The 23854-nt window shown below is 35.7% G+C and overlaps 1 protein-coding gene across 1 annotated transcript in view; it reads right to left on the minus strand.

The window, feature by feature from the left end:
- LOC150087211 (glycogen debranching enzyme) overlaps positions 1–23854 on the minus strand; it is a 763093-nt gene that overhangs the window by 276845 nt on the left and 462394 nt on the right. The window contains exon 18 of the mRNA XM_090371076.1: positions 9767–9900. Coding sequence (XP_090227202.1) covers positions 9767–9900 — 134 coding nt within the window. The remainder of the gene's footprint in view (positions 1–9766; positions 9901–23854) is intronic.

Below are 23854 nucleotides of genomic sequence, written 5' to 3' on the forward strand. Positions count from 1 at the left end.
AGCCTTTCTTCGTAAGAACATCCCTTTGTTCCATTCACTAATCTTGTTGCCCTTCTCTGTACTTATTCCAGCAGCTCTACATCCTTCTTCAAATGAGGCCTCCAGACCTGTATACAGTACTCTAGGTGTGGCCTGACCATTGCCTTATACAAGGAAATAATCATCTCCTTATCCTTGCTAGAAAAATTCCTATATATCATTGACAATACACCATGAGCTACTCTTGCAGCCCGTCTGCACTGCTCAGAGAACTTCATATCTGCCTGCACAACCACCCCCAAGTCCCTTTCATTCTCTACCACTGTCAGTGTAGTACCACAGAGTTGATACGTTGCTCTGGGGTTGCTGTTACCCATGTGTAGTACTTTACATTTGTCAATGTTAAACTTCATTTGCCACCTTTCAGTCCATCTGCTCAACCTTTCCAGATCCTGTTGCAGCAGCATAGTGTCAGTAGTGTCCTTGACAACCCTGCATACCTTTGTATCGTCTGCAAACTTCCACATTAAGCTTGAATACCATCATCAATATCATTTATAAATATAGAAAACAATAATGGACCCAACACTGAGCCCTGAGGGACTCCACTAAAAACATTAGTCCACGACGAGCAGTGTCCATTGATTACCACTCTCTGTCTTCTCCCCCTCAGCCACCCCTTTATCCACAGCAGCAATTTGCCTCCAATGTCACCCTGCTCCAATTTGTGCAGCAGTCTTCCATGTGCAACAGTATCAAAAGCCTTTCTAAGATCCAAGTATATAATATCAAAGTTATTCCCTGCATCCAGTTCTTTTGTGACTGCATCATAATATCCAATCAAATTGGTCAGGCAAGACTTCCCCTTAACAAAACCATGCTGTGTCCGAGCTATAACTGAAGTCTTGTCTAGAGGATCCTGCAGTGCTTCTTTAACTAGTGCCGCCATTAATTTTCCTGGAACAGCAGTTAAACTCACAGGTCTATAATTACTTGTGTCAGCCTTTGATCCTCCTTTGTGAATTCGGGTCACAATTGCACATCTCCAGTCTGTGGGTACCTCCCCCGAGTCCAAAGAAACTCTCATAATTATGGCTAAGGGTTTGCTTACTTCCTCTGCTGCCTCCTTTAATATAACTGGATAGATCCCATCCACCCCGGGTGCCTTTCTTGTGTTTATCTTCAACAATTTCTCCTCCACTTTACTCTCAGTTATTACAAGATTCTCTAGCTTACTGCCAGAGTTGAATACACCTCTGCATTCCCCTCGCTAAATAACTCTTCATGTGTGAATGTCGATGCAAAATATTCATTTAGTTTGTTAGCTACCTGAGCAGGATCATCAACAGTTGACCCATCGATATCAAGTGGACCAATCTGATTCATCCCCTTCCTTCTAGAGTTTACATAAGTAAAGAACTCTTTGCTGTTTTTCTTTGCATCCCTTGCCAATGATTTCTCGTAATCTGCCTTCGCCTGCCTAACCTCCTTTGTAACTTGGTTACAGATCAACTTGTATTTATCATCAGCTTCTGTGTCATGTGTTAATTTGTATGTATCCCATGCATGTTTCTTCTCTGTCATATGCCTCATCAGTTCACCTGACATCCATTTAGGCCTAAACCTTGAACAATATTTCTTAGTTGGTATGTAAAGCCTAGTAGCTTCCAAGATAAGTTCTTTGAATGCTTCCCATTTTGCATCTGCTGTTGGTAACATCATTAGTTGGTCCCACTGTATAGAATTTAAATACTGTCTCAGTCCATCATAGTCGCCTTTACGAAAGCAATAACCCTTCCCTTTTCCCCTAATGGTAGTTACCTCTTTGAGTAAATCCCACTTCAGCACACAGTGATCACTGCCACCTAGTGGTTCATTTATCTGCAGATTCTTAATGCATGAAGAATCACTGCTGATAATCAAATCAAGAGTATTCCTCCCTCTAGTTGCCCCCAGAACATGCTGATGTAGAAAACAATCATCCAGTAAATCCACAAAAGCCTTGCTAGTGGGTGAGTGACTAGCCCCCAAATTCCAGTCAATGTCTGGGAAATTAAAATCTCCCATTATAAGACTCTCTGATTTACTGGTCCACTCATTTCCCTGTACAGTTTCTTATCATACTCATCAGAGTCATTAGGCCTATAGCACACTCCTACTCTCAATTTTGATCTCCCAATGCTTATGGCACACCAAACTGACTTGACACTGCACTGTCCAGCGATGCCCACTGGCTTCACTTCCTTGGATTTTATGTATTTCTTAACTAATAGCATAACCCCTCCTCCCTTCCTATCCAGTCTATCCTTTCTGTAGATGTTGTACTCCCCAAATTCCAGTTCTGCATTCCTTATTTCTGTGTGACACCACGTCTCTGATATCCCAACAATATCTTCTTTTGATGTTTTGAGCAATACCTCAAATTCATCAAATTTATTTACTAAACTCCTAGCATTGGTGTACATGCAAGTATACATGCACCTATTTCTATTCTTAGCTACCCTAATACAACCCAAGTGTTTACTTGTACCGCAATGACTCCCCGAAGTCTCTGAAATATCCTGCATCTTGTTTTTCTGCTCATTCCAATAGAAGCAGTGCAAGAATCTCTTTCACCTCTGCCAGTGGCTACTGTTAATCTATTTGTCTTTGTCTCCCCCCAAGCTAGCAGTTTTCCGACACACCTAACACTGCCTCGATAGCATCAGCAAATATTCTTGCACCCTTTCTATTTAAGTGTATCCCATTCCTGTAGAAGCAATCTCTCCTGTTAACAAGTACAGTCCAGGCTGAAAAATATTCTACCCCTTGAGCCTTGCACAATCTTTACAGGGCTGAATCGATCGACAAGGCTCTCATCATATACTCTCTCCTATCGTGTCTGGGCAGAATTGCAGACACTTTCAAATTCAACCCTATTTCACGGCTTTTTTTCAACAGTGACCTGTACTTGTTAAGGAATTCCGCCGGTCTCCTACTCTTGATATCATTAGTGCCAACGTGTACAACACTATCACCGTTTGTGCTCTTAAAAGATGATATCTGCTCTACAACATCATCAACCTTTGCCCTTGGCAGACATACCCTGGTCCTGTTCCACCTATCCTTTTTACAAAGCATGTTCCACATTTCCCTGACAATAGTCACCAACAACTACTAGTTTCTTTGGGACCAGCGCATTCTGCCTTGGGGGTTGCCGCTGTGTTGCGTGATGACCAAGTGCAAGCTCTGGCGTTGATGTGGGCAGCTGAGAGCTTGATGGGCCCCTCAATTTAGTTCCTTCGAGGGCATCCACCCTGTCCTTCAAGCTCTCATATAGGCCCATAAGAACGCTGAGTTGTTGCCTGATTTCGATACACTCTTTGCATCGCGCAGACACAAAGACATCCCCCCATGGCAATATCGTGTCCCGTACCTGAATGCTCCACAAACATCATGCAAGCTGTGCATTTTAGAAGGCTGTGATTCAGAAGGCAACTGCCCCCCTCAATTCTCCTCTGAGCCACAGCACTTCCATTAGCTTGAGCCTTTTGTTTTGCTGCTCTGGTCTGAGTCATGATTTCTTTTAATTTAAATAAAATTTCAATTTCAGTTTATAACCCTAACTTATCTCCCAACAAAGTTATAACGGGATATATATTTTTTAGTGTCAAGTATTAATTATCTCCGAGTTCCCTTTATATAACTTCGTATCAGTTATGTATTAATTAATTATGTTACGTTTGTATTCTAAGTCGGTATATGTATTTAGTTAAAAGTACAATTTAAATGCCAACAAAGTTCAACAAGTTTAATAGATTTTATCGATCACTGAAAATATTATAACCTATACTATACTAACGCTATCTAGGTTCAGTATATAACTATCGTATGACAAAGACAAAGGCGGGAAGTTACGAACGGTAAATCTATGGAGACTTAAGTATTAATTAACTTTGAAATCTCGCTGTCTCAATTCAGAATAAACTAACGATCCTTACTAGGTCTATAAGCTACTTACAAAAAATAATTTTATGTAAAAAATATTCAATAAGCGGCTAAATATGGCTAAAAAACTTCTCGTTCAGTGGAGGTGCGACTTGTAACACGTGGATACCCTTACCGATACTTTTATGCAATTGCAAGGTCGAGTAAAGAATAAATACACCAAATTAATCAGAAAATCACAAAATAATGCTATACTACTAAATTTAAATCAAAAGTTTTAGAAAAACAATAATTTCAAATCAGTAAATAAAAAAAATCCACTTAGCGGCTTTGAACACGTCTGGCCTCTACTAGCCTCGTCAGCAGGCCCAATTGTTGAATAAATACATCTTTGTGTGGAACATTACGAAGTCCAAATTCAATATCAATTACGCATTGTTTTTTAGGCAGTTTTCGAGGTGGTAAATTATAATTTAGTCCTTTGGATAAAAGCGGAATCTGGTCCTGTGATAGTGTACATGAGGAAAGATTTGTAACCTGTTGATATGTCGGTTCGTTGGATAATTGGTGAGGGTGTGTTCGTGAACCAGCTGACATATTCTGTGGTAACACGTTGTGCGTCTGTGGGGGGGATGTCACCCAACTCGTATGAACTTGGTCGCAAGCCCGCGACAATGTGTTAGAATTCGCATGAACGTGTCTTGACCTATCCGATAATGGTAATCCAAATTTTTCTCTTAATATTCGTGTAAATCAACATGAAGCCTCAGTTCGTGCTTCTCGTTCAGCAGCGTCAGAATTAGCCTTTCATGCCATTAACGAAAAACATACTTTTTTATTTAGCGAAGCGAAAATACTTAACGTTCAACGTAATTATACGCGACTATTTATAGCAGAAACCGTTGAAATTAAATTACACAAGAATTCTGTTAATGCTCGGCGGCCATATTTGATCTCCGATGCGTGGACCTTTACGCGCATGCGCGAAGACAAATAATCTCTATTTAAGTATCAGGTTTAACCCGATTCGGTAATTTTCATCCTGTGATCACGACATATGGTCGAAAAGCGTTGTCAGCTTCAGGAAGGAAAATCGTTTTGAATATTTTCGTTAGATTCTTTTAATTGCGTTAATTTGATTTTTAATTGTTTTAAATTGATTTGAATTGTGTTAAATTGATTATTTAATTATTTATATTTTACTCTATTGTACCGGTAAGTTGTCGATTTTTTTGTTTTTTCCGTTTTAATTTCTGGAGGGTATCATACGGAAGTGTTCTACGCACTATAATGAGGTAAACTCCTCTTATTATTTTACTAATATCATTATCAACGTAGAACATATTGAGTAGTACAGTTCTGATTCATACTATCTAATGTATTTTCAGTTAATGTAAAAATTGATATTTTATTTTCCATTTTCCTTGTTTTAAACAAAGTGTTAGCTGACACAAACAGCTAACTTTTGTTTAAAACAAGGAAAACTGATTAATATTTCTCTAGTAGGTTAGACAGGCAGCTGATTCTGACTTTCTACCCATATTTGTAAACAGCTTTCACGTCCGTCTAGTTTTCTTGCTCTTAATTGTCTGCTTTTGACATCTTAACCCACTGCTGGCAGTTTAATGTCAAGTGCAGCTAACTAGCAATGTTGTGTAAGTCAAGGGTGAAGTGGTAAACATGAATTGAAACCAGGGAACTTGTTTCAATAACATTAAGCTATTTTTAATTTCCTTAGTTATTTTTGTATTGTGGGTCAGGACTAGTTAAATGTCTGAAATGGGACTAAACATGTAACTTTCTTTCATAATGAACTCTAAACACTGTTCTTAGGATGTTAAAATTTCAGAAAAAAATTCTAGGTAATTATCAATTTTAATCGGTAATTAAAAATTTATATACAGTGATGAACGCCATACATAAAATAAACTTTTTTATATGTAGTATTTATTTCGTTATCTTTCCGAGACTTATACGTATTAGCTAAGAAAGCATTGTTGCTATTCAGTTTTAATTAGCTAATATTAGTGAAAGTTGCAAACCAGTAATGAAATATTAGTAACACTAGTTAAGAAAAAGCAGTTAGTAAGTTTTAAAAATAAATGTATAATTTCACAGTTAATTAAAATAATAAAAAAATTTTAAAAAGAAATTAAGATTTTTTTAAAATTAAGTTAAGATTTTAATTGCATTGAACAATGTGAACTGTTAAGGATGTTGTTTAGGAGAAATTCTCATTCATAGATCTGTTAATATGCTAAAAAGGTAAGATTCATTTATTTTATGTAAAACAGAAAAAAAAGTGTTCATTAATGCAATTTTGCCTACTTTTCGTAAGTATAAAGGTGAATATTTGGCCGAAATAAGTCTTTTAATTTTTTATACTGTTTTGCTTTATAATAAAGTTATACCATTTACTACTGAAGCTTAACAATATCATTTTCAGAATTGAATTTGATACTATTCATGAATTTTTATCTTAACTAAACAGGTCAACAGATACAAGGTGTTTCATATCATGTTGGCCATACTTCCAGGATCAGTTCAGGAACTAAAAATTATGAAAAAAAAATATAAATAAATAAAAAAAAATATATATTTATATATATATATATTTTTTATATATATTATAAACATGGATCTGTACAGTTATGAAGCAATGGCTCTTTGAATTTTATAAAATAAGAAAAAAAAATTTTCATAATTTTTTTTAAAGTTTTATTTTTATTAAATTTATTTTATGAAATAATAAAATAAATACATAAAATAAGAAATAAGCAGAGAATACCTGGTAAAATTCTTATTCATACTAGGTGCTTATCTGCATTTACTTATTTTTTTAATATTATTTTTTTACCACTGAAAACTTCACAGCCATTTTTTAAAATTCAAATATAGTTCTATAACCGTTCCAAATCAGATACACACTTATAGGAACTGTTTTCTTTGTTTTCAGGTCCTGAATCGAATCCTGAAATAACATTAAGGCATGGCACATGTTATAAAACACCATATATAAAAATTCCTTAAGTGTTAATGTATTAAAAGAATTAAGTTTTGCTAACGAATTTGTAGCTATTTAAAAGACACAAAAGATTTTAATAAATATTTTTTATAATATACAGTAGAACCTGGATAAGAAGTTTTTCAAGGGACTCGAGGTTTAGAACTTCTTATGCGGGAAAACTTCTTAGAAGGGAAAATGACCTAGGGGGTAAAGGTAAAGTGCAGCAATTATCAACCCACTGCAGGATGGAAGCCATCTCAACAATTCATGCTGATAGAAATGGACCATAATCTGCCATGCTGGTCCATTGCAGGTTGGCAGATCGACCGTATTCAGCAGTCAGGGGCTTGAATCCCAGTCTACTCAAAGAGCGTGTGCTACTGCACTCCCGCTCCTGAAATTTCAATCACCTCTGAGGCGATTGAAATTTCTGCTGCTTTGACCAACAACGATGCCAGTTTTTGGAATAGGCAGTGGAAGGTATGGTTGGTTGGTTGAACCAAGAGGTATGAAATACTGACTACACAAATGAAAATGAAAGATACACCTACATAAGTTTAAGATGATTTTTAAATACTATTTCAGAATTTATAAATATTTTACTCTATCTATGGGAAACATTTTTAAACTGAGGATTTCTAATTGCTTAACATTCTGTTCATTAAACTCATTACCAAGTTGGAAGGATGAGTTCCTTTGGAGTTTCAACATACCTTAAAAGGTCACAATTACAGTAAGACAGAGAACAATCCACTGAGTGATTTAGAAATTAGCGGCAAATGCGTCACTGTGCTTCACATGGATCGAAGTTATCCGTCGAAGTTTCATGGTCAATGAAAACAATTGCAATGTCACTTCCATTATATCAAAATTTTTATACTAGAAAGGTTTTAAAGCTGAAAGCATCAGACTACGGAAAATTGACTAATCGAACAAGTTGGTGAGTAGTATGAAGTAGGTAGCATCGTTTTTGTGATATCTCATATTGTGAATGCCTTCTTTTGGAGGTATTGCAATATCAGGGCAACTCAATGTGAAGGCATTCACAATATGAGATGTAAAAAACAATGGCATTTCACCTACTTCGGTGGTTTACTACGAACTAAAATGATGGATGGCAATAACGTGTTTGATTACCAAATGTTTATATTGTTTAATATTAAAAATGAAGAATTTCTATATTTAAAAAATGTAATAAGTGGGAAAACGTCATTATAATAATACACTGTGATAAAGGAATTCTTTATCACAAACTTTTTATGCGGGAAAACGTTTTACCTGGGAAGCTTCTTACATGGGAAAGTAATACATTACAATATATAGAGGTGAAATTGGGACTTAAGAAACCAAACCTAGTACAGGGGAAAACTTCTTATGCTGGAATTTCTTATCCGGGTTCTACTGTGTGCGTGTGTGTGTGTGTGTATATATACAGCAAACCTCCGCTATTCGCGGTTTCACGTATTTAATATAAAATGAAACCTAAAAAAACGTGAATTTTAAAGCGCCGTGAATATTTTCTGCCATAAAAAAACATGAGCGTGGCTAAAATTATCTTTCCCGGTTAAAACAGCGCTCAGTGGGTTGGGGGGGGGGGGGTGACAAAATCGCGGCGTGGATATTTCTTGTTAATCCTTGTTCAGTATGTGTTATGCGCTTGTCATGGAAGGTTTCGCCGTTTGCTTTTAATTTCTATGCTTATAAATCGAATAAATTTATCAATTTATAAATTGATATGCTTAAAAAAATGATAAATCTACCGTTTTGCAGCGTAAAACAGACTTTTTCGAGTGTGTTAAGGGAAGAAAGTGACTTTATTGTGGAAAATTCTTTCTAACCCCTACAAAATATGCCTACGAATAACAAGAGAAATGAGAAAATATCAAAGAAGGTGATGACATTAGCGAATAAAATTGAGTTATTAGATAAAATTTCTAATGGTGAAAGTGTCTCCTCAGTGGCAAAATATTATAAAATCAATGAGTTAACGGTAAAAAAAAAAAGTAAAGTGCAGCCATTTTATCAACCCACTGCAGGATGGAAGCCTCCTCAACAATTCATGCTGAGGGAAATGGACCATAATCTGCCACGCTGGTCCAGTGCGGGTTGGCAGATCGACCGTATTCAGCAGTCAGGGACTTGAACCCCGGTCTACTCAAAGAGCGTGTGCTACTGCACTCCCGCTCCTGCCCACTCGGCTACGGAGGCCGGAAACAAAAATCCGCCGTAGGGTCCGTGAAAACGCGCTAATTGCTTCAAAAATTTGCTCTGTAACTCGTGATGTTAAATTATAAAAAAATGGAAAAAGCTTTAAATCTGTGGATCGAACCGATCCACAGATTTAAATCTTCGGACCGACCTCAAAATAAAATTCCGTTAAGTTCACTCATAATTCGTGAAAAGGAAAAACTCCTTTATCAACACTTCAGCGAAACTGGTGATAGCACTGGCGGGATAAGTTTTTTTGCTAGCAAAGGCACTGATTTGAAAGATTTGTTTGAAATTTCTAATAAATATTGCATTTAATACTAAATTGTTTCTTATTTTCATTTCGATGCCATATGCTTGCATTTCACTATGTACTGTCTATGCATAGTCATATTATGAAGGTACATATAATACATACATAGACAAAATTTTAGACTAGTTTTTCTTATATATTTCATACTTTGGAACGGAACCCCTTTATTTCTATGGGAGCCATAACTCGGTATTCGCAACATTTCTCAGGAACGTAACCCCCGCGAATAGCGGGGGTTTACTGTATATATATATATATATATATATTTTTTTTTTTTCTCACAATTTTTAAAAACTAAATCCAATTACACATTATCAGTATTAAATACTTACTCAGACATATTTCTCCAAACAGCAGTGAGGAGGCTACAGTATGCCCCGGTGATGATTGTGTCAAAATAGCATGGAATAAGGTAAGAAGGAATTTGACTAAGATATGAGAAAACATCCTGGAACCAACTGCTGAGCTTAAGTTCAAATGACACAAAAATTTGAATTTAATAATAAAGTAAACTGACATAAAACTATTAGATCTTTCTGAACTATTTTAACATATAATAATCACCTTAGGATATTCCAAAAAATAATAATATATGTCTGAAGTAGTGGGAAGGTTGGCCATAAGGACAACATCCGACTTCAGAGAAACCCCCAATAAAGGTCGTTAGCAACTTTAACAATTTTTAGATGCTGTTTCCTCCTTATTCTCAACATTATATTTTGTATGAATTTCATGCGTCCTTGCTACAAGTATGATATCACATAAATTTGATGTAAATAATCCAGTGTACTCTGAGAATTTGGGTGTATGACATTTACTGCTATTAAGATTTATACAGTGAATTAGTATTTAAGGTGATACCGTGCCATGTTTGTTATTTCTGTAGGAGAGAGAGAGAGAGAGGGAGTGTGTGTGTGTGTGTGTGTGTGTGTGTTGTGCAGGCTGAAAATTACAGAATAAGTTATGGGGAAAATTCATGCATGTACTCCTTTTGGACAGATAAAGAGTAGAAAATCCTAATCCCTGCCTGAGATTGGCTAACCTTAGCCCCAGTTGAAGAGGCCATTAATTCCTCTAGTCTCTGATAGGATGTGAATGAAGGCCTTCCCCAGACAAGCAACAAAACTATTACACTAACGTAGAAGGTGGGACGTAGTAAACCAGAATAAAATTAAGCATATAAATAAAATTTGTATGCTTAAATGCATTTGATTTCTATTATGGTGATATTTCTGCTACCAATGAAGATCAAGGCAACTTATGTGACTTAAGGTGTTCAGCTTATGTTTAATTTGGAGACAAATACCATTACACATGGTTGTGCCTAAGGTGCCAATATCTTTTAAAATTTTATAGCATCACCTGAAAAGGTGAATCCACTATACATTTAAAAATCTGAGACAGAGCAAGAACAGCTGTTGTGAAGTTTACTAGCTTCTCATCAGCTGGCAGGTGGTCTCATTAGAAAACATAAGTTGAACTGTGAATTGTATTTTGTCTAAGTGAACAGCCAAGAAGCATGTTTAAATGTACACATTTAAATGGAAGTTTTCAGTTTCCAGTTAAAAGTGCATATAACGATTAAGTGTACCTTGAAAAACTATAGATACCAGAGGTAAAATACTATAAGATTACAAGAGGATATTTCAATTTAGTAGTTGAAATCAAATAAAAATTTGTATGCTTTATTCCATTCAGTTTCAAACATGTGGATCACTTTGTTTCTTTGAAGAACAAAGACAGAGTTTATGACCACCAAGGCTTGGGCATATTATTATTAGCTATATGGTGCAAGGAAGCCAGAGGCTTATGCTGCACCAGCCAAAAAAAAAAAAAAATTCTCGAGTTACCCTGAGAGAGAGAGAGAGAGAGAGAGAGAGAGAGAGAAGTAGAAGGGAATCACCAAGAAAGAGAAGAATGATGATATCCAGCTTAGAACCCTGGGTGTGCCAAAGCCCATACTCACCAGATGTGAGCCCCCTGGGGTTATGTTCAACTTAGAGACAAACACCATTATCCATGATTTTGCCTAAGTAGCTAATCTTCTTAAATTGTATAGAATCACTCAAAAAAGATGAATATGCTATACATATAGAAATCTGAGACACTGTCAAGACATTTTTAATAAATGTCACCTAATAGCAAGCCATATGCCAGCTGAAGAGAAGCTAGTAAGCTTTTCTTGTGGCAGGGTCTAAGATTTTTAAGTGTATAGAAGATTGTTTTTCAGGTTATGATATACAATTAAAACGATATTTCCAATTTAGGCAGAATTATGGATAAAGGTACCATGGTACAACACTATCTTCAATTTAAATTAAGTCTATTTCTTAAGGCAAGCAACCAGCTTGCATCTTCAGTGGGAGCAGAAAGATTTCTCTGATCAAAATTGATTACTGTCAATCATAAAAATTTCATGGTATTATGCTGTAAACAAGCTGTGCTATAAATCAGGGATGTACAAATCTCAGTCACTGCCCGTCCATTAAATATCATCACAAGCCAAATACTTAACTTGGAGGAGGGCTAGACATAGTAAGCATTATTTTATAATTTCAAATAACCTAACTGATTTCTCATTTTAGGTTTTTTATCATTTTAAATTTTATGTACTAATCTTTTAATTTTAAAAGTATAAAATTAGTTCCACAAAATCAGAAAATAAAAATATAACAGATGACAGGCTGCCCTAAAAACGCTGACAGGCCATGTAGCTCCTGCCATCTGTATATCGTTCGTTATAGCTCTACTGTAAACAGTAACTTTAAATAGTACAGTTCTTAATAACTTTTGTTGAGTCACTGTTTTCATCCCTTTTACAATCTGCATTCTATATTTTATTCTATGGTAATGTAAAACTATAAGTGAGTTGAAAGTTGAGAAACAAGAACTTGTTTCTCAGCCTTAAACTTTAAAAAGTTAACTTAAATTTCTGTAGGCCGTAATTTTTTAGGAAACACACTTGAACAATGATTATTTCAAGAATCAGAAATAGAGAGAATAATCAAAGAGGGAACAATGTTCAAACAACTTGTTTGAACATTGTTCCCTCAACAAATTTGAACAAATTTAAGAACTTGTTCACACATTCATTTGAAATTGGTATAATGGGTGTTTTTTTTTAATGAAAAGCTGTTAAAGCTAGTGGTTTACTAGTAGTATGGATAAACTGAGGGTTGAAAAGAAGAAAATTGTTGGCCTCAACACCAAGAACAGTGCAACCTGTTTTTTGTGTTTTTCAGTTACTTATTTAACTCAATTGATCAAAAAACACCAGTTGTTTTAGATCACTGTCTTTCAATAAGTACTGCAAGATGTGAAAGAAGCCTAGTAACTAGTTAAATCCTTTGTTTTGACTTTATTATTGTCATGACTGAAAAAGTTATTTGATATAAGTATGTAGCTAAAAAAAAAGGGGGGGGGGAGAACCTTCTAGAAAATTACATTCTCTGCATCAGGATTTTCTGCCATTACTGACTTGGGACCATATTGTCCCTCCTGTGATAGAGCTTGGGCTTAAGCTTTTAGAAACAACTACATCTATCCAAACAACCTAAAGGAATATCACTTTTAATTGAATAATATTACCAGAAAGTGAATCTGTTATTTATTAAAAACTCCAAGGTACTGTTGTGATTGATTTTGAAACTATTTGATTCCATCATCAGACAACAGGTAGCCTCGATTAGTGGTCTGTGTCAAAGAGTGAATAAATGTATTGAAACTAAATGAGTAGCCAAGTGGTGTTTGGAAGGAAAATTTGCAGTATAAAATGTAACATCTGTTAGTTGTGTAAATTAAAACACACATTAGTAGGCCCAATGTAGCAATCAAGTAAAGAACTGCTAGACCAAGAGTTTTGGGATCTTTCAATAATCAGGCTGACTCTATTAACTGATAAATAGCTAATACGTCGACTTGGGATATTTTAAATGTATTAAACCGATGCTTCTTTAAAAACTCTTCGGTCTACCCAAAATCAACTATTTTATTGTATTAGCATATCTCGGAAATCTATGGGATAAAATTATAAAACTATATTCATTCGGAACCTATGTTTTAATATAATAACAGAGGAGAAACTTATTTTTCAAAGGAGAGAGGATGTATGGCCAGTTTTTGCATGATCCTACGCCCTAGTCCCCTGCTGTGGACCTCTCTCTCTCTCTCTCTCTCTCTCTCTCTCTATATATATATATACAGGCATACCTCGAATAACGAATAGGATGCGTTCCACGAAATTACTTCGTTAAGCGAAAATTCGTTTTCAGAGGTAAAAATACTATGGCCGGAATAGGGATACGTTCCTACGTAAAGAAAATGAAAAGCTTTTTTTTCGAACAAAGAAAAGTTTTATTAAATAAACAGTCAACTTACATACAAAGTAAAATCACATTTTAAAATATGAGTCTAAAGTTGATTGCTCATGCTTTTTTTCTCTTTCATTTAACAATTGCCTATATGGAGTTATTGCATTTAACACTGATCGCTTAACAATAAAACTTCTTCCTAAATCAGGATCATTTTCACTAAAAAAATTTAAAACGTTTTCAATGTCATTTAAGCACCTTTTTAAATCTTTGGTTAACACTTTTTCGGCAGGAACTTCTTTAACTTCGTCTTCATTATCTTTGTCTTCGTTGCAAACAAGATTTTCTAAATCTTCCACTGAAAACCATCATCTTCTGCATTCAATAAATTTCTAACATCCTCTTCATCGACATTTTCGAAACCTATTGATTGAGCCATCTGGATAACTTCATTTCTAATTTCTTGGATGTTATTTTCTTCTTCTAGTACAACTTCTGGCCATATTTTGCGCCAAACTCCATTTAAGCATTTCTTGGTGACTTCTTTCCAAGAACTATCAATGTTTTCAGTTGCGTTTTTAATGGTGTAGTTTTTCCAAAACGTTTTAACTGTCATTTCCTCTTTATCCTCTAGTTCAGTTAAATTGCTTAATGTTCGACGCAGGTAATAAGCTTTAAATGATGCTATTATTCCCTGATCCAATGGTTGAATCAGGGAAGTTGTGTTTGCTGGAAGAAACACAACTTTGACAGGAATGCATGTGTCCAACGTGTTAAGATCAGTAGGATGTCCCGGAGAATTGTCTAACAACAAAAGAGCTTTTTCTTCAAAGTTGTTTTTTTGACAATACCGTTTTACTTTAGGACAAAAGTGGTTAACAAATCAATCAGTAAATAACTCCTTGGCAACCCACGCTTTTCTATTTGCTTTCCATATTCCAGGTAAATTCATTTTTATGTTACCTTTTAACGCCCTCGGATTTTCTGAATGGTAAACTAATAACAATTTTAATTTATAATCGCCAGAGGCATTTGATCCAAAGAGTAACGTTAAACGGTCTTTGGCTGCTTTGAACCCAGCAGCTGATTTTTCTTCAATAGAAATGAAGCTTTTTTGTTGGTAGCCGTTTCCAGAACAAACCGCTTTCGTCAACACTGAACACCAAATTTGGTGGAAATTTTTCATGTTCAATTATTTCCTTTAGTTTTTCTGGAAACTTATTTGCAGCTTCGGTTAATTTTACACTATGAATCCTGGCCCGTTTTTTAAATTTCTCGAACCAACCACGAGAAGCCCCAAAGGTTTCCGTAATTTCTTCAGTTTGTTTAGATTTCAAGTGATTAAACTGGAATATTTTTTTTATGTTAAATGGGGCTTGAAATTGCGGACTTCGTTATATCGAAGCTTCGTTATCAGAGGTAACGTTAACCGAGGTATGCCTGTGTGTATATATATATATAAATATATATATATATATATATTTATTTTTTTATGTGAACCCCAAACACGAGAGGTATTAGAACCTGTAGTACTTAGTACCGTGCTTGGGTTGGAGGTTGAGAAGACGAAAGAAGATCACATTGGACTTGAACTTCTGTAGATTGTAATTTTCAGGAATTACTTATGAAGGAAGGTTGTTCCAGAAAACGGCAGTTGAATGAATAAATGAGGAAGATGAAAAGTTGGTTCTGTGGGTTTGAAGTTGGACAGTAAATCGATGTTGGCTGGTGGCAGAACAGTTTCGGACTGTTTTGAAAGAGAGAGAGCGTGAATTATAGAAGCCAATTCAGAAGAACAGTGCCCATGGAAGTATCTGTAGAAGAGGCATGCAGCAGAAACAGTATGTCTATGAGAAAGCAAGTGGAGAGACTCTGTTAGAGATCAATCATTAATTAACCTAACTGCCCTCTTCTGAATGGAATCAAGAAGCCTGTGAGAGGTTTTAGGGGCACCACCCCAGATGTGGGAACAATATTTCATGGCAGGGCGGATTTGCGATTTATACAGAGTGGGCAGCTGTTTGGAAGAAAAGTAACGCCGAGAGCGAAAGAGAAAACCATGTTTTTTAGATGAAGAGGAAGCAATATTTGTAATGTGCTTGTGCCAAGAGAGATTAGAAGTCAGGGTAATCCCCAAAAGAGATATATCATTTTGCCTAGAAATCGGAGTGCCACTAAAGATAAGTAAAGGAGCAGAAGAATCCTTTTTGTGAGATATCAGACAAGACTGAGTTTTAGAAGGGTTGAAATCAACTAAGTTGTCTTTGCCCCACTGGAGAATTACCTGAAGATCGGCGTTTAAGGAATTGGTAGCAGATTTTCGAGAAGTTAAAGCTGATTGAGCAGGACAAGGTTTCTCAAAATGGAAAGTGGAATGCAATGTGCTATCATCGGCAAAACTGTGGATAGCACTTCCATTAAATGGAAGAAGGTCATTAATATATAAGAGGAAAAGAGTGGGGGAAAGAACTGAACCTTGGGGGACACCAGCATTAGTGGAGAAGTTAGAAGACAGAGAGCCATCTACCATTACCCTCAGTGAGCGATCAGAGAGAAAACGGGATAACCAAATACAAAAAAGTTGGCAAACCATAAGATGGAAGCTTGTTTAGAAGACATTTATGCCAAACACAATCAAAAGTCTTTGAGATGTCAAGAGCAACTACTTGTGTTTCACTGAACCTTTCCATTGAAGTCCATAAATGGGTAACATAAGCCAGAATATCACCAGTGGATCGACACTGACGGAATCCAGTATTGGTCAGACGGAAGGTTTCTAGGTAGTTTAAGAGTTGGCGGTTAACTGATTTCTCCACTACTTTAGAAAGAGTAGAAGTAATTGCAATGGGACGATGATTGGATGGGAGGGATTTGTCACCCTTTTTAGGAACTGGCTGGATATGAGCAAATTTCCAAGCAAAAGGAAAAACACCTTTGGAATAAGAAAGTGAAAAAAGGCAGCATAGAATAGGAATAAGTTCAGGAGCACAGGTTTTGAGAACAAGTGGAGAAATACCAACAGGACCTGGAGCTTTCTTAGCATCAAGATTCATCAAAATCCTTCTGATAACGTTTTGACGGAAGACCACAGGAGGCATTGAATGGAGCGTGTTGGGAATGGTGGGAGGTGTTTACCAATATCATTAATACATGAGTTGGAAGAAAAATAGGATGCCAGCAGGTCAGCTTTATCCTTGGCTGAAATTACAACAGAACCATATGGTTTGCACAGAGGTGGGAGCAGAGATGGGCAAAAGTTGCAGCCAATAGCTTTGGCAAGAGACCAGAATGCTCAGCTACCATTATGGCAAGAAGCAAGTTTTCTACTCTTAGCCTGTTCAAACTCTAGTTTGGACTGATTAATAACTGCTTTACAATTGTTGCGAGCTTTGGTGTAGGCAGAAAATGAAACTAAAGAATCAGAAACAAGCCAATTACGATATGCAACATTCTTCTCTTGAACAGACTTAGCACATTTATTGGAAAACCAAGGTTTAGATAAAGGACGAGATTTTAAAATGGAGTGTGGGATAAAGGATTCCATTCCTGCAAGAATAATTTCACTGACACGATCTGAGCAAATGTTGACATCAGAAGTTTTCAAATGGTAATCCGACCAAGGAAAAGAAGAAAAGAAGTCTCGCAGGTCATTCCATTTTGCATTCTTGTAATGCCAAACAACACGAGGTTGGGAATAGCCATGAGATAAAGGTTCCACTTGAGAAGACACAATCACCAAGTTGTGAACCGAGGTGCCTAAAGGACCACTCACTTCGACCGTGTACTTAGAAGTAGAAGGGCTGTTTGTGAGAAAAGGATCTAGCGTGTTTGCTGTATGGTTAGGATTGCCCAGTATTCTTGTAGGTAAATGAACAATCTGCGCAAGGTCATTAGTATTTGCAAAAGCCTCAGCATCTCACCGCTGGGTCAGTGTGACTAGAAAATGGAAGCCAGCTGGAGTTGTGCACATTAAAATCACCAAGAAAAATTACCTCACTGTTAAGGAAGTGGACCGGAGAAAGTCAAGTTGCAAAAGAGAGAAAGTCAAAGAGCTCCAAGTGATTAGTGGAGTTGGGAGAATGGTAGAGACAACAGATGAATTTGACACAATGAGGTAGAAAGATTTTAAGCCAGAGAAGATCGAAAAGAGGAGATTCCAAATTACCATGTCTCTGACAGGGAATATCGGAATGGACATATGCACAAGTATCACCTTTGAGGCAAAAGGAATCATACAGTGAATAATTTGGGCAACTGAGATGAGCAGTAGTTGAATCAACCGATAACTGAGATTCTGTCAGGAAAAAGTACATGGGGTTTGGCAGACTGCAAGTGGAAATGGACGTCGTTGAGATTAGAATTGAGACCATGTATATTTGTGAAATGTACTAGGAAGTGTTTGGGAGGTTTAGATCTTTTCGTAGATAAGCTTACTCTATTAGTTTGACAATTCATGGTGTATTCAATAGTAAGAAAAAGTGGGTGGGACATGTGGTATGAAGTAATGAAATTTTTGGATAGGGCATACACGTGGTAAGAATATATCCATACCCTTGACATAACGTGGCCTCGATACACTGGTGATATTCTGGCTTATGTTACCCATTTACAGACAAATTCAATGGAAAAGTTCAGTGAAACACAAGTGTTGCTCTTGACATCTCAAAGGCTTTCAATCGTGTTTGGCATAAAGGTCTTCTAAACAAACTTCTATCTTATGGTTTGCCAACTTTTTTGTAATTGGTTATCCTGTTTTCTCTCTGATCGCTCACTGAGGGTGATGGTAGACTGCTCTGTCTTCTAACTTCTCCACTAATGCTGGTGTCCCTCAAGGTTCAGTTCTCCCCCCCCCATATTTTCCTCTTGTATATTAATGGCTTTCTTGCACTGACTGGAAATCCTATCCATAGTTTTGCTGATGACAGCACATTGCATTCCACTTTCCATTTTGAGAAACCTTGCCCTGCTCAATGAGCTTCAACTTCTCGAATATTTGCTACCAATTCCTTAAATGCTGATCTCCAGGTAATTCTCCAGTGGGGCAAAGACAACTTAGTTGATTTCAATCCTTCTAAAACTCAGTCTTGTCTTATATCTCGCAAAAAAGATTCTTTTGCTCCTATGCTTATCTTTGGTGACACTCCGATTTCTAGGCAAGTTGATATATCTCTTTTGGGGATTACCCTGACTTCTAATCTCTCTTGGCACAAGCACATTACAAATATTGCTTCCTATGCATCTAAAAAACTTGGTTTTCTCTTTTGTTCTCGGCATTAATTTTCTTCCAAACAGTTGTTCACTCTGTATAAATTGCAAATCTGCCCTACCATGGAATATTGTTCCCACATCTGGGGTGGTTCCCCCAAAACCTCTCTCAGGCTTCTTGATTCCATTCAGAAGAGGGCAGTTAGGTTAATTAATGACTCCTCTCTAACAGAGTCTCTCCACTCACTGTCTCATAGACGTACTGTTTCTGCTGCATGCCTTTTCTACATATACTTCCATGGGCACTCTTCTTCTTCTGAATTGGCTTCTATAATTCCCACTCTCTCTTTCAAAACAGTCCGAATACGTGCCGCCACCAGCCAACATCCATTTACTGTCCAACTTCAAACTCACAGAACCAACTCATCTTTCTCGTTTATTCATTGCAATTTACAGAAATTACAGTCTACAGAAGTTAAGGTCAACAAATATCTTTTTTTGTCTTCTCAACCTCCAATCCAAGCATGGTACTAAGTATTATAGGTTCTAAAACATCTTGTGTTTTGGATTTTCATAAAAAAAAAATTGAGGTTTATTGTTGGTAAATGCAAGAGCAGCACTAATCACTACATATGGACAGTAGCAATCCCACAATAACATACAAATTAGTTGGTGGAAAATGAAAGAGACTTAGGGGTATTTGCGCAGTTGTTTGAGATGTGCAGACAGGATGCTAAAACAGTTCATGGGATACGGCCAATGATATACAGATACAAGAGGTAATTTTTCCATTGCATTAGACCAGGCCTTCTTAAACTATGGGTCGCGACCCCATTTGGGGTCGCGTAGCAAAATTCTGGGGTCGCGAGAGATTTTAATGTCAAATATTTAAATACACGATTTTATAACATCTAGATGTGTATTTGTGCAGAGTCACACTCACACACCTGCACACAAACAAAGGTAGGAATGCGCGCGCACAAGTGCAGCGAGACTATGATTCAATAACACTGACTGTAATGTGAACTAGTGTAGTATTGACGCTCTTCTAGTGTAGTCAATTGTCAGTGTTCCACCGTAACGAGATTTTAGTTTTTTTTATTTATTCGGTAATTAATAAATCAATTATTATATGCAATATGTTATTTTTATATATTTATTGTATTTTAGGCTCAAAATAATTTTTGGCCATGGATAAATGGCTGAACTTAAATAAGCATAGCAATGACGCAGATAATAATGCTACAAACTCTTCTCAGGCAGGACAAAATATTGAAAAACAGGCATCTTATGTGCGAAAAAGAAAATATGATGAGTCTTTTCTTCAATTTGGCTTTACATTTCAAAATTGTAAGGGTAATGAACAACCTCTTTGTCTGATCTGCAATGAATTATTGGCTCCGGAGAGTATGAAACCATCAAAATTAAAAAGACATCTTGAATCAAAGCATGTTTCGTATGTCAATAAACCAAAAGAATATTTGGAAAGACTGTATAAATCTTTAAATAAAGAAAAAAAATCCTTTGAAAAATTTATAACCGTTAGTGAAAAATGTTTACTAGCGTCATATGAAGTTTCATACTGTATTGCTAAAAATAAAAAGCCGTTCACCATTGGAGAAGATCTTGTATTACCTGCTGCTATTAAAATGGTAGAAATACTACATGGAAGTAAATATGGCGATGATATTCGAAAAATTCCTTTGTCGAACGACACTGTCTCGAATAGAATTTCTGATATTAACAAGGACCAATTAGTGCAACTTATTACAAGAATTAAAGAAAGCCCAAAATTTTCAATTCAGTTGGACGAAACAACTGATATTACTAAATTGGTTCAGTTGTTAGTATATGTCAGGTACGTTTATAAAGAAAGCGTGGAGGAAGAATTGTTATTTTGTCGTCCTATGGAAGACCATACTACAGGGAAAGACATATATTGTAAAGTTGACGAATTTTTAAAAACTGAAGGTTTAGAATGGAAAAATTGCTGTGGAATATGCACAGATGGTGCAAGAGCGATGACCGGCAAAAATTTTGGTTTTAAATCACTTTTTCAAGCTGCTCATTATGATCATATAACTTTTACTCACTGCCTTATTCACCGAGAGGCCCATGCAGCAAAAAAATTAGCACCAGAATTGAACGATGTGCTTCAGGATGCTGTTAAGATTATAAATTTTATTAAGAGCCATGCCCTTAACAGCCGCTTATTTTCAAATCTCTGTAAGGATACGGATTCCAACTACACAACTTTATTATTACATGCAGAAGTAAGATGGTTGTCAAGAGGTCAAAGTTTAAGAAGATTATTGCTATTAAAGGATGAGATCGAAATATTTTTAACCGAACGAAAATGTGAACTTGCTGCTTTTTTTCAAAATGACTTATGGCTATCCAAGCTGTGTTATTTGTCAGATATTTTTGCGAAATTAAACGATCTCAACTTGTCTCTCCAAGGAAAAAATTGCGATATATTTACTTCGAATGATAAAATTGAAAGTTTTATCAAAAAAGATCAACATTTGGAAAAGTAGGGTAGAAAAAAATTCGTTCGAAATGTTTTCCAGTGTCGACAATTTTATAATCGAGAAAATTCATTGTAAAACTTTTATTGCAAAAATTATTGTAGATCACTTAAAAGCGCTAGAAACACAGTTCCGTACATATTTTATATTAAATATTGATTTCCAAAAAATAGTTTGGATTCAAAAGCCGTTTTGGATTGGCTTAAGTGAGATTGATCACCTGCCACTTAAAGCTCAAGAGGAATTTGCTGAGCTTTCGAGTGACTCAAACGTAAAACTACAATTTCAAAAAAAAGTCCTTGACTGAATTCTTGATCGGAACTAGAACTGAATTTCCCACAATCGCTGATATGGTGTTAAATGTACTTCTGCCATTCAACACCATATATTTATGTGAAGTTACTTTCTCAGCTTTAACACATATTAAATCCCAGTATCGTTCAGCGCTAAAAAATGTTGAAGAGGTCTTACGTCCAGCAGTGTCAAACATTCCACCAAGATTTAATTTGTTATGCAATAAAAAACAGGCACATCCATCTCATTAAATTTTTTAATTTTAATTTAACACTTACCACTCAACGACTGCATTCGAATATATTCGAGCGAACTAAGACGGTCAGAATCCCCTTTTATTTATGTTATTGCAAAAAATGCAATTTTGATGAAAAATAGGGCATATAATTTTTGTAACTATAATAAATACAATTTTACAATTTTTTGTGCAATTTTTAATTTTAGATTTTTGTATGTTTCAAAACGAATTCTAAAACTATATATTTTCATATGTATATGTATATTGTTACCTAATAAATAAATCATCAAAAAATATTAATTTATCTTTCTTTTATATTTATATGGGGTCGCCAAGAAACTCGCAATCATAAATGGGGTCGTGAATGAAAAAAGTTTAAGAAGCCCTGCATTAGACAATGGCCATATCTTGAGTATTGCATACATTTCTGGAAGCCTTGTTTTAAGAAAGATGTGGATCTTTTGGAAAGGGTGCAGATTATAGCAACCACAAATGTTTTCGATCATGCAAATTGTATCACTTGGACTCTAGGAACTTACAAGAAGACCTGATTGAAATGTTTAAAGCTTTAAATGTATTGGGTAAACTTAATGTGACAATGGCATTCTAACTCTTTCTTGAACAAAAGGATGGCTCCAAGATAGATGTGTAAAAATTTCATTTCAACCAGAGAACTAATTTTGGAACAAACTACCATCTGGTGTTGTGGAAGTGGATATTTTGAATTAATTTTAGAAAGAATTAGACATACTACACCAGTCAACATGTAAAAATGTTACTGAAAAGGAAATATCCAATCTTGACTAATTTAATGCTACTAATCACCAGAATCCCATTAAAATTTGTCGATTAGCTCTTGTTTTCGAATTACAGTTGGGGTCTCATATATTAGCGAGTTACTCTATATTAGTGTTTCTCAACTTTTTTTTTAATTATTGTCCCCTAAAGGGCTATTTTACACAATTTTTTTTCCTAATCGCCCCCCATGAAATTTTAAACAAGAAACTACTTTATACTTACTCATTTTATTCAATGGGATTCCTAAGTCTGATGCTTCTTAGCTAAAAGTTCAATGTTCGGTATGATGTTAGTAAGTTTAATTCCAATGCATCCTATTTTGAACATACATCAATTCTCTTTCTTTCCTTTGCTAATATTTTATTTACTGAACTAAAACCACTTTCAACCATATAAGACGTTGGAAAACAAAGTACTTTGGCCATTTCAGACCACACTGTTGGATAAAGAAGTTCAGTTGTTTTAGGTCCCCACAACTTGGCCATTCCACCTTTTTCGAATTTATATTTGCATTCTTCGTTACATTTTCATTGAATGAGTTCTTGATTTTCTTTACTAGCAGACCCGGCATTGCATCCAATTGGATCTAACACCCATGGCTTCACTTCAAAAGAAAATAAATTTGAAAATCTATTTTTTATTTTGCCTTTTAAAGAACACAAATGATCTGAATAAATCTTAAGATCATTCTTGGTGAGAGATTCATTGATTTCAGCTAACTCTTGCATACCATGAAATTGTTTTACCATTAAATTTCTTTCAAATATTTACAGTTTTTCAGTGAAGGTTTTTAATAAGCATTTGCAGTCTATCATCGTAATTAATTTCCCTTGAAGTTGAAGTGATACTTCATTAAGTTTTCGAAAAATCCAGGCCATATAGTATATGTTGTTTTTGTGTTTGCTAATCTCCTTTGTCTCCTGATCTGCTTCTTCTATACTGTCTAAAAAACTAATTATTGTATTAAAGTTTTACAAATCTTGTTAGACAGTTTCCTTTAGAAAGCCATCTAACTTATGTATGTAAAAGAAGCCTCACATGCTGTTC

Source organism: Mastigoproctus giganteus, chromosome 4 (assembly GCF_048544385.1).
Source record: "Mastigoproctus giganteus isolate SK-2022 chromosome 4, ASM4854438v1, whole genome shotgun sequence".
NCBI lineage: Eukaryota > Metazoa > Arthropoda > Arachnida > Uropygi > Thelyphonidae > Mastigoproctus > Mastigoproctus giganteus.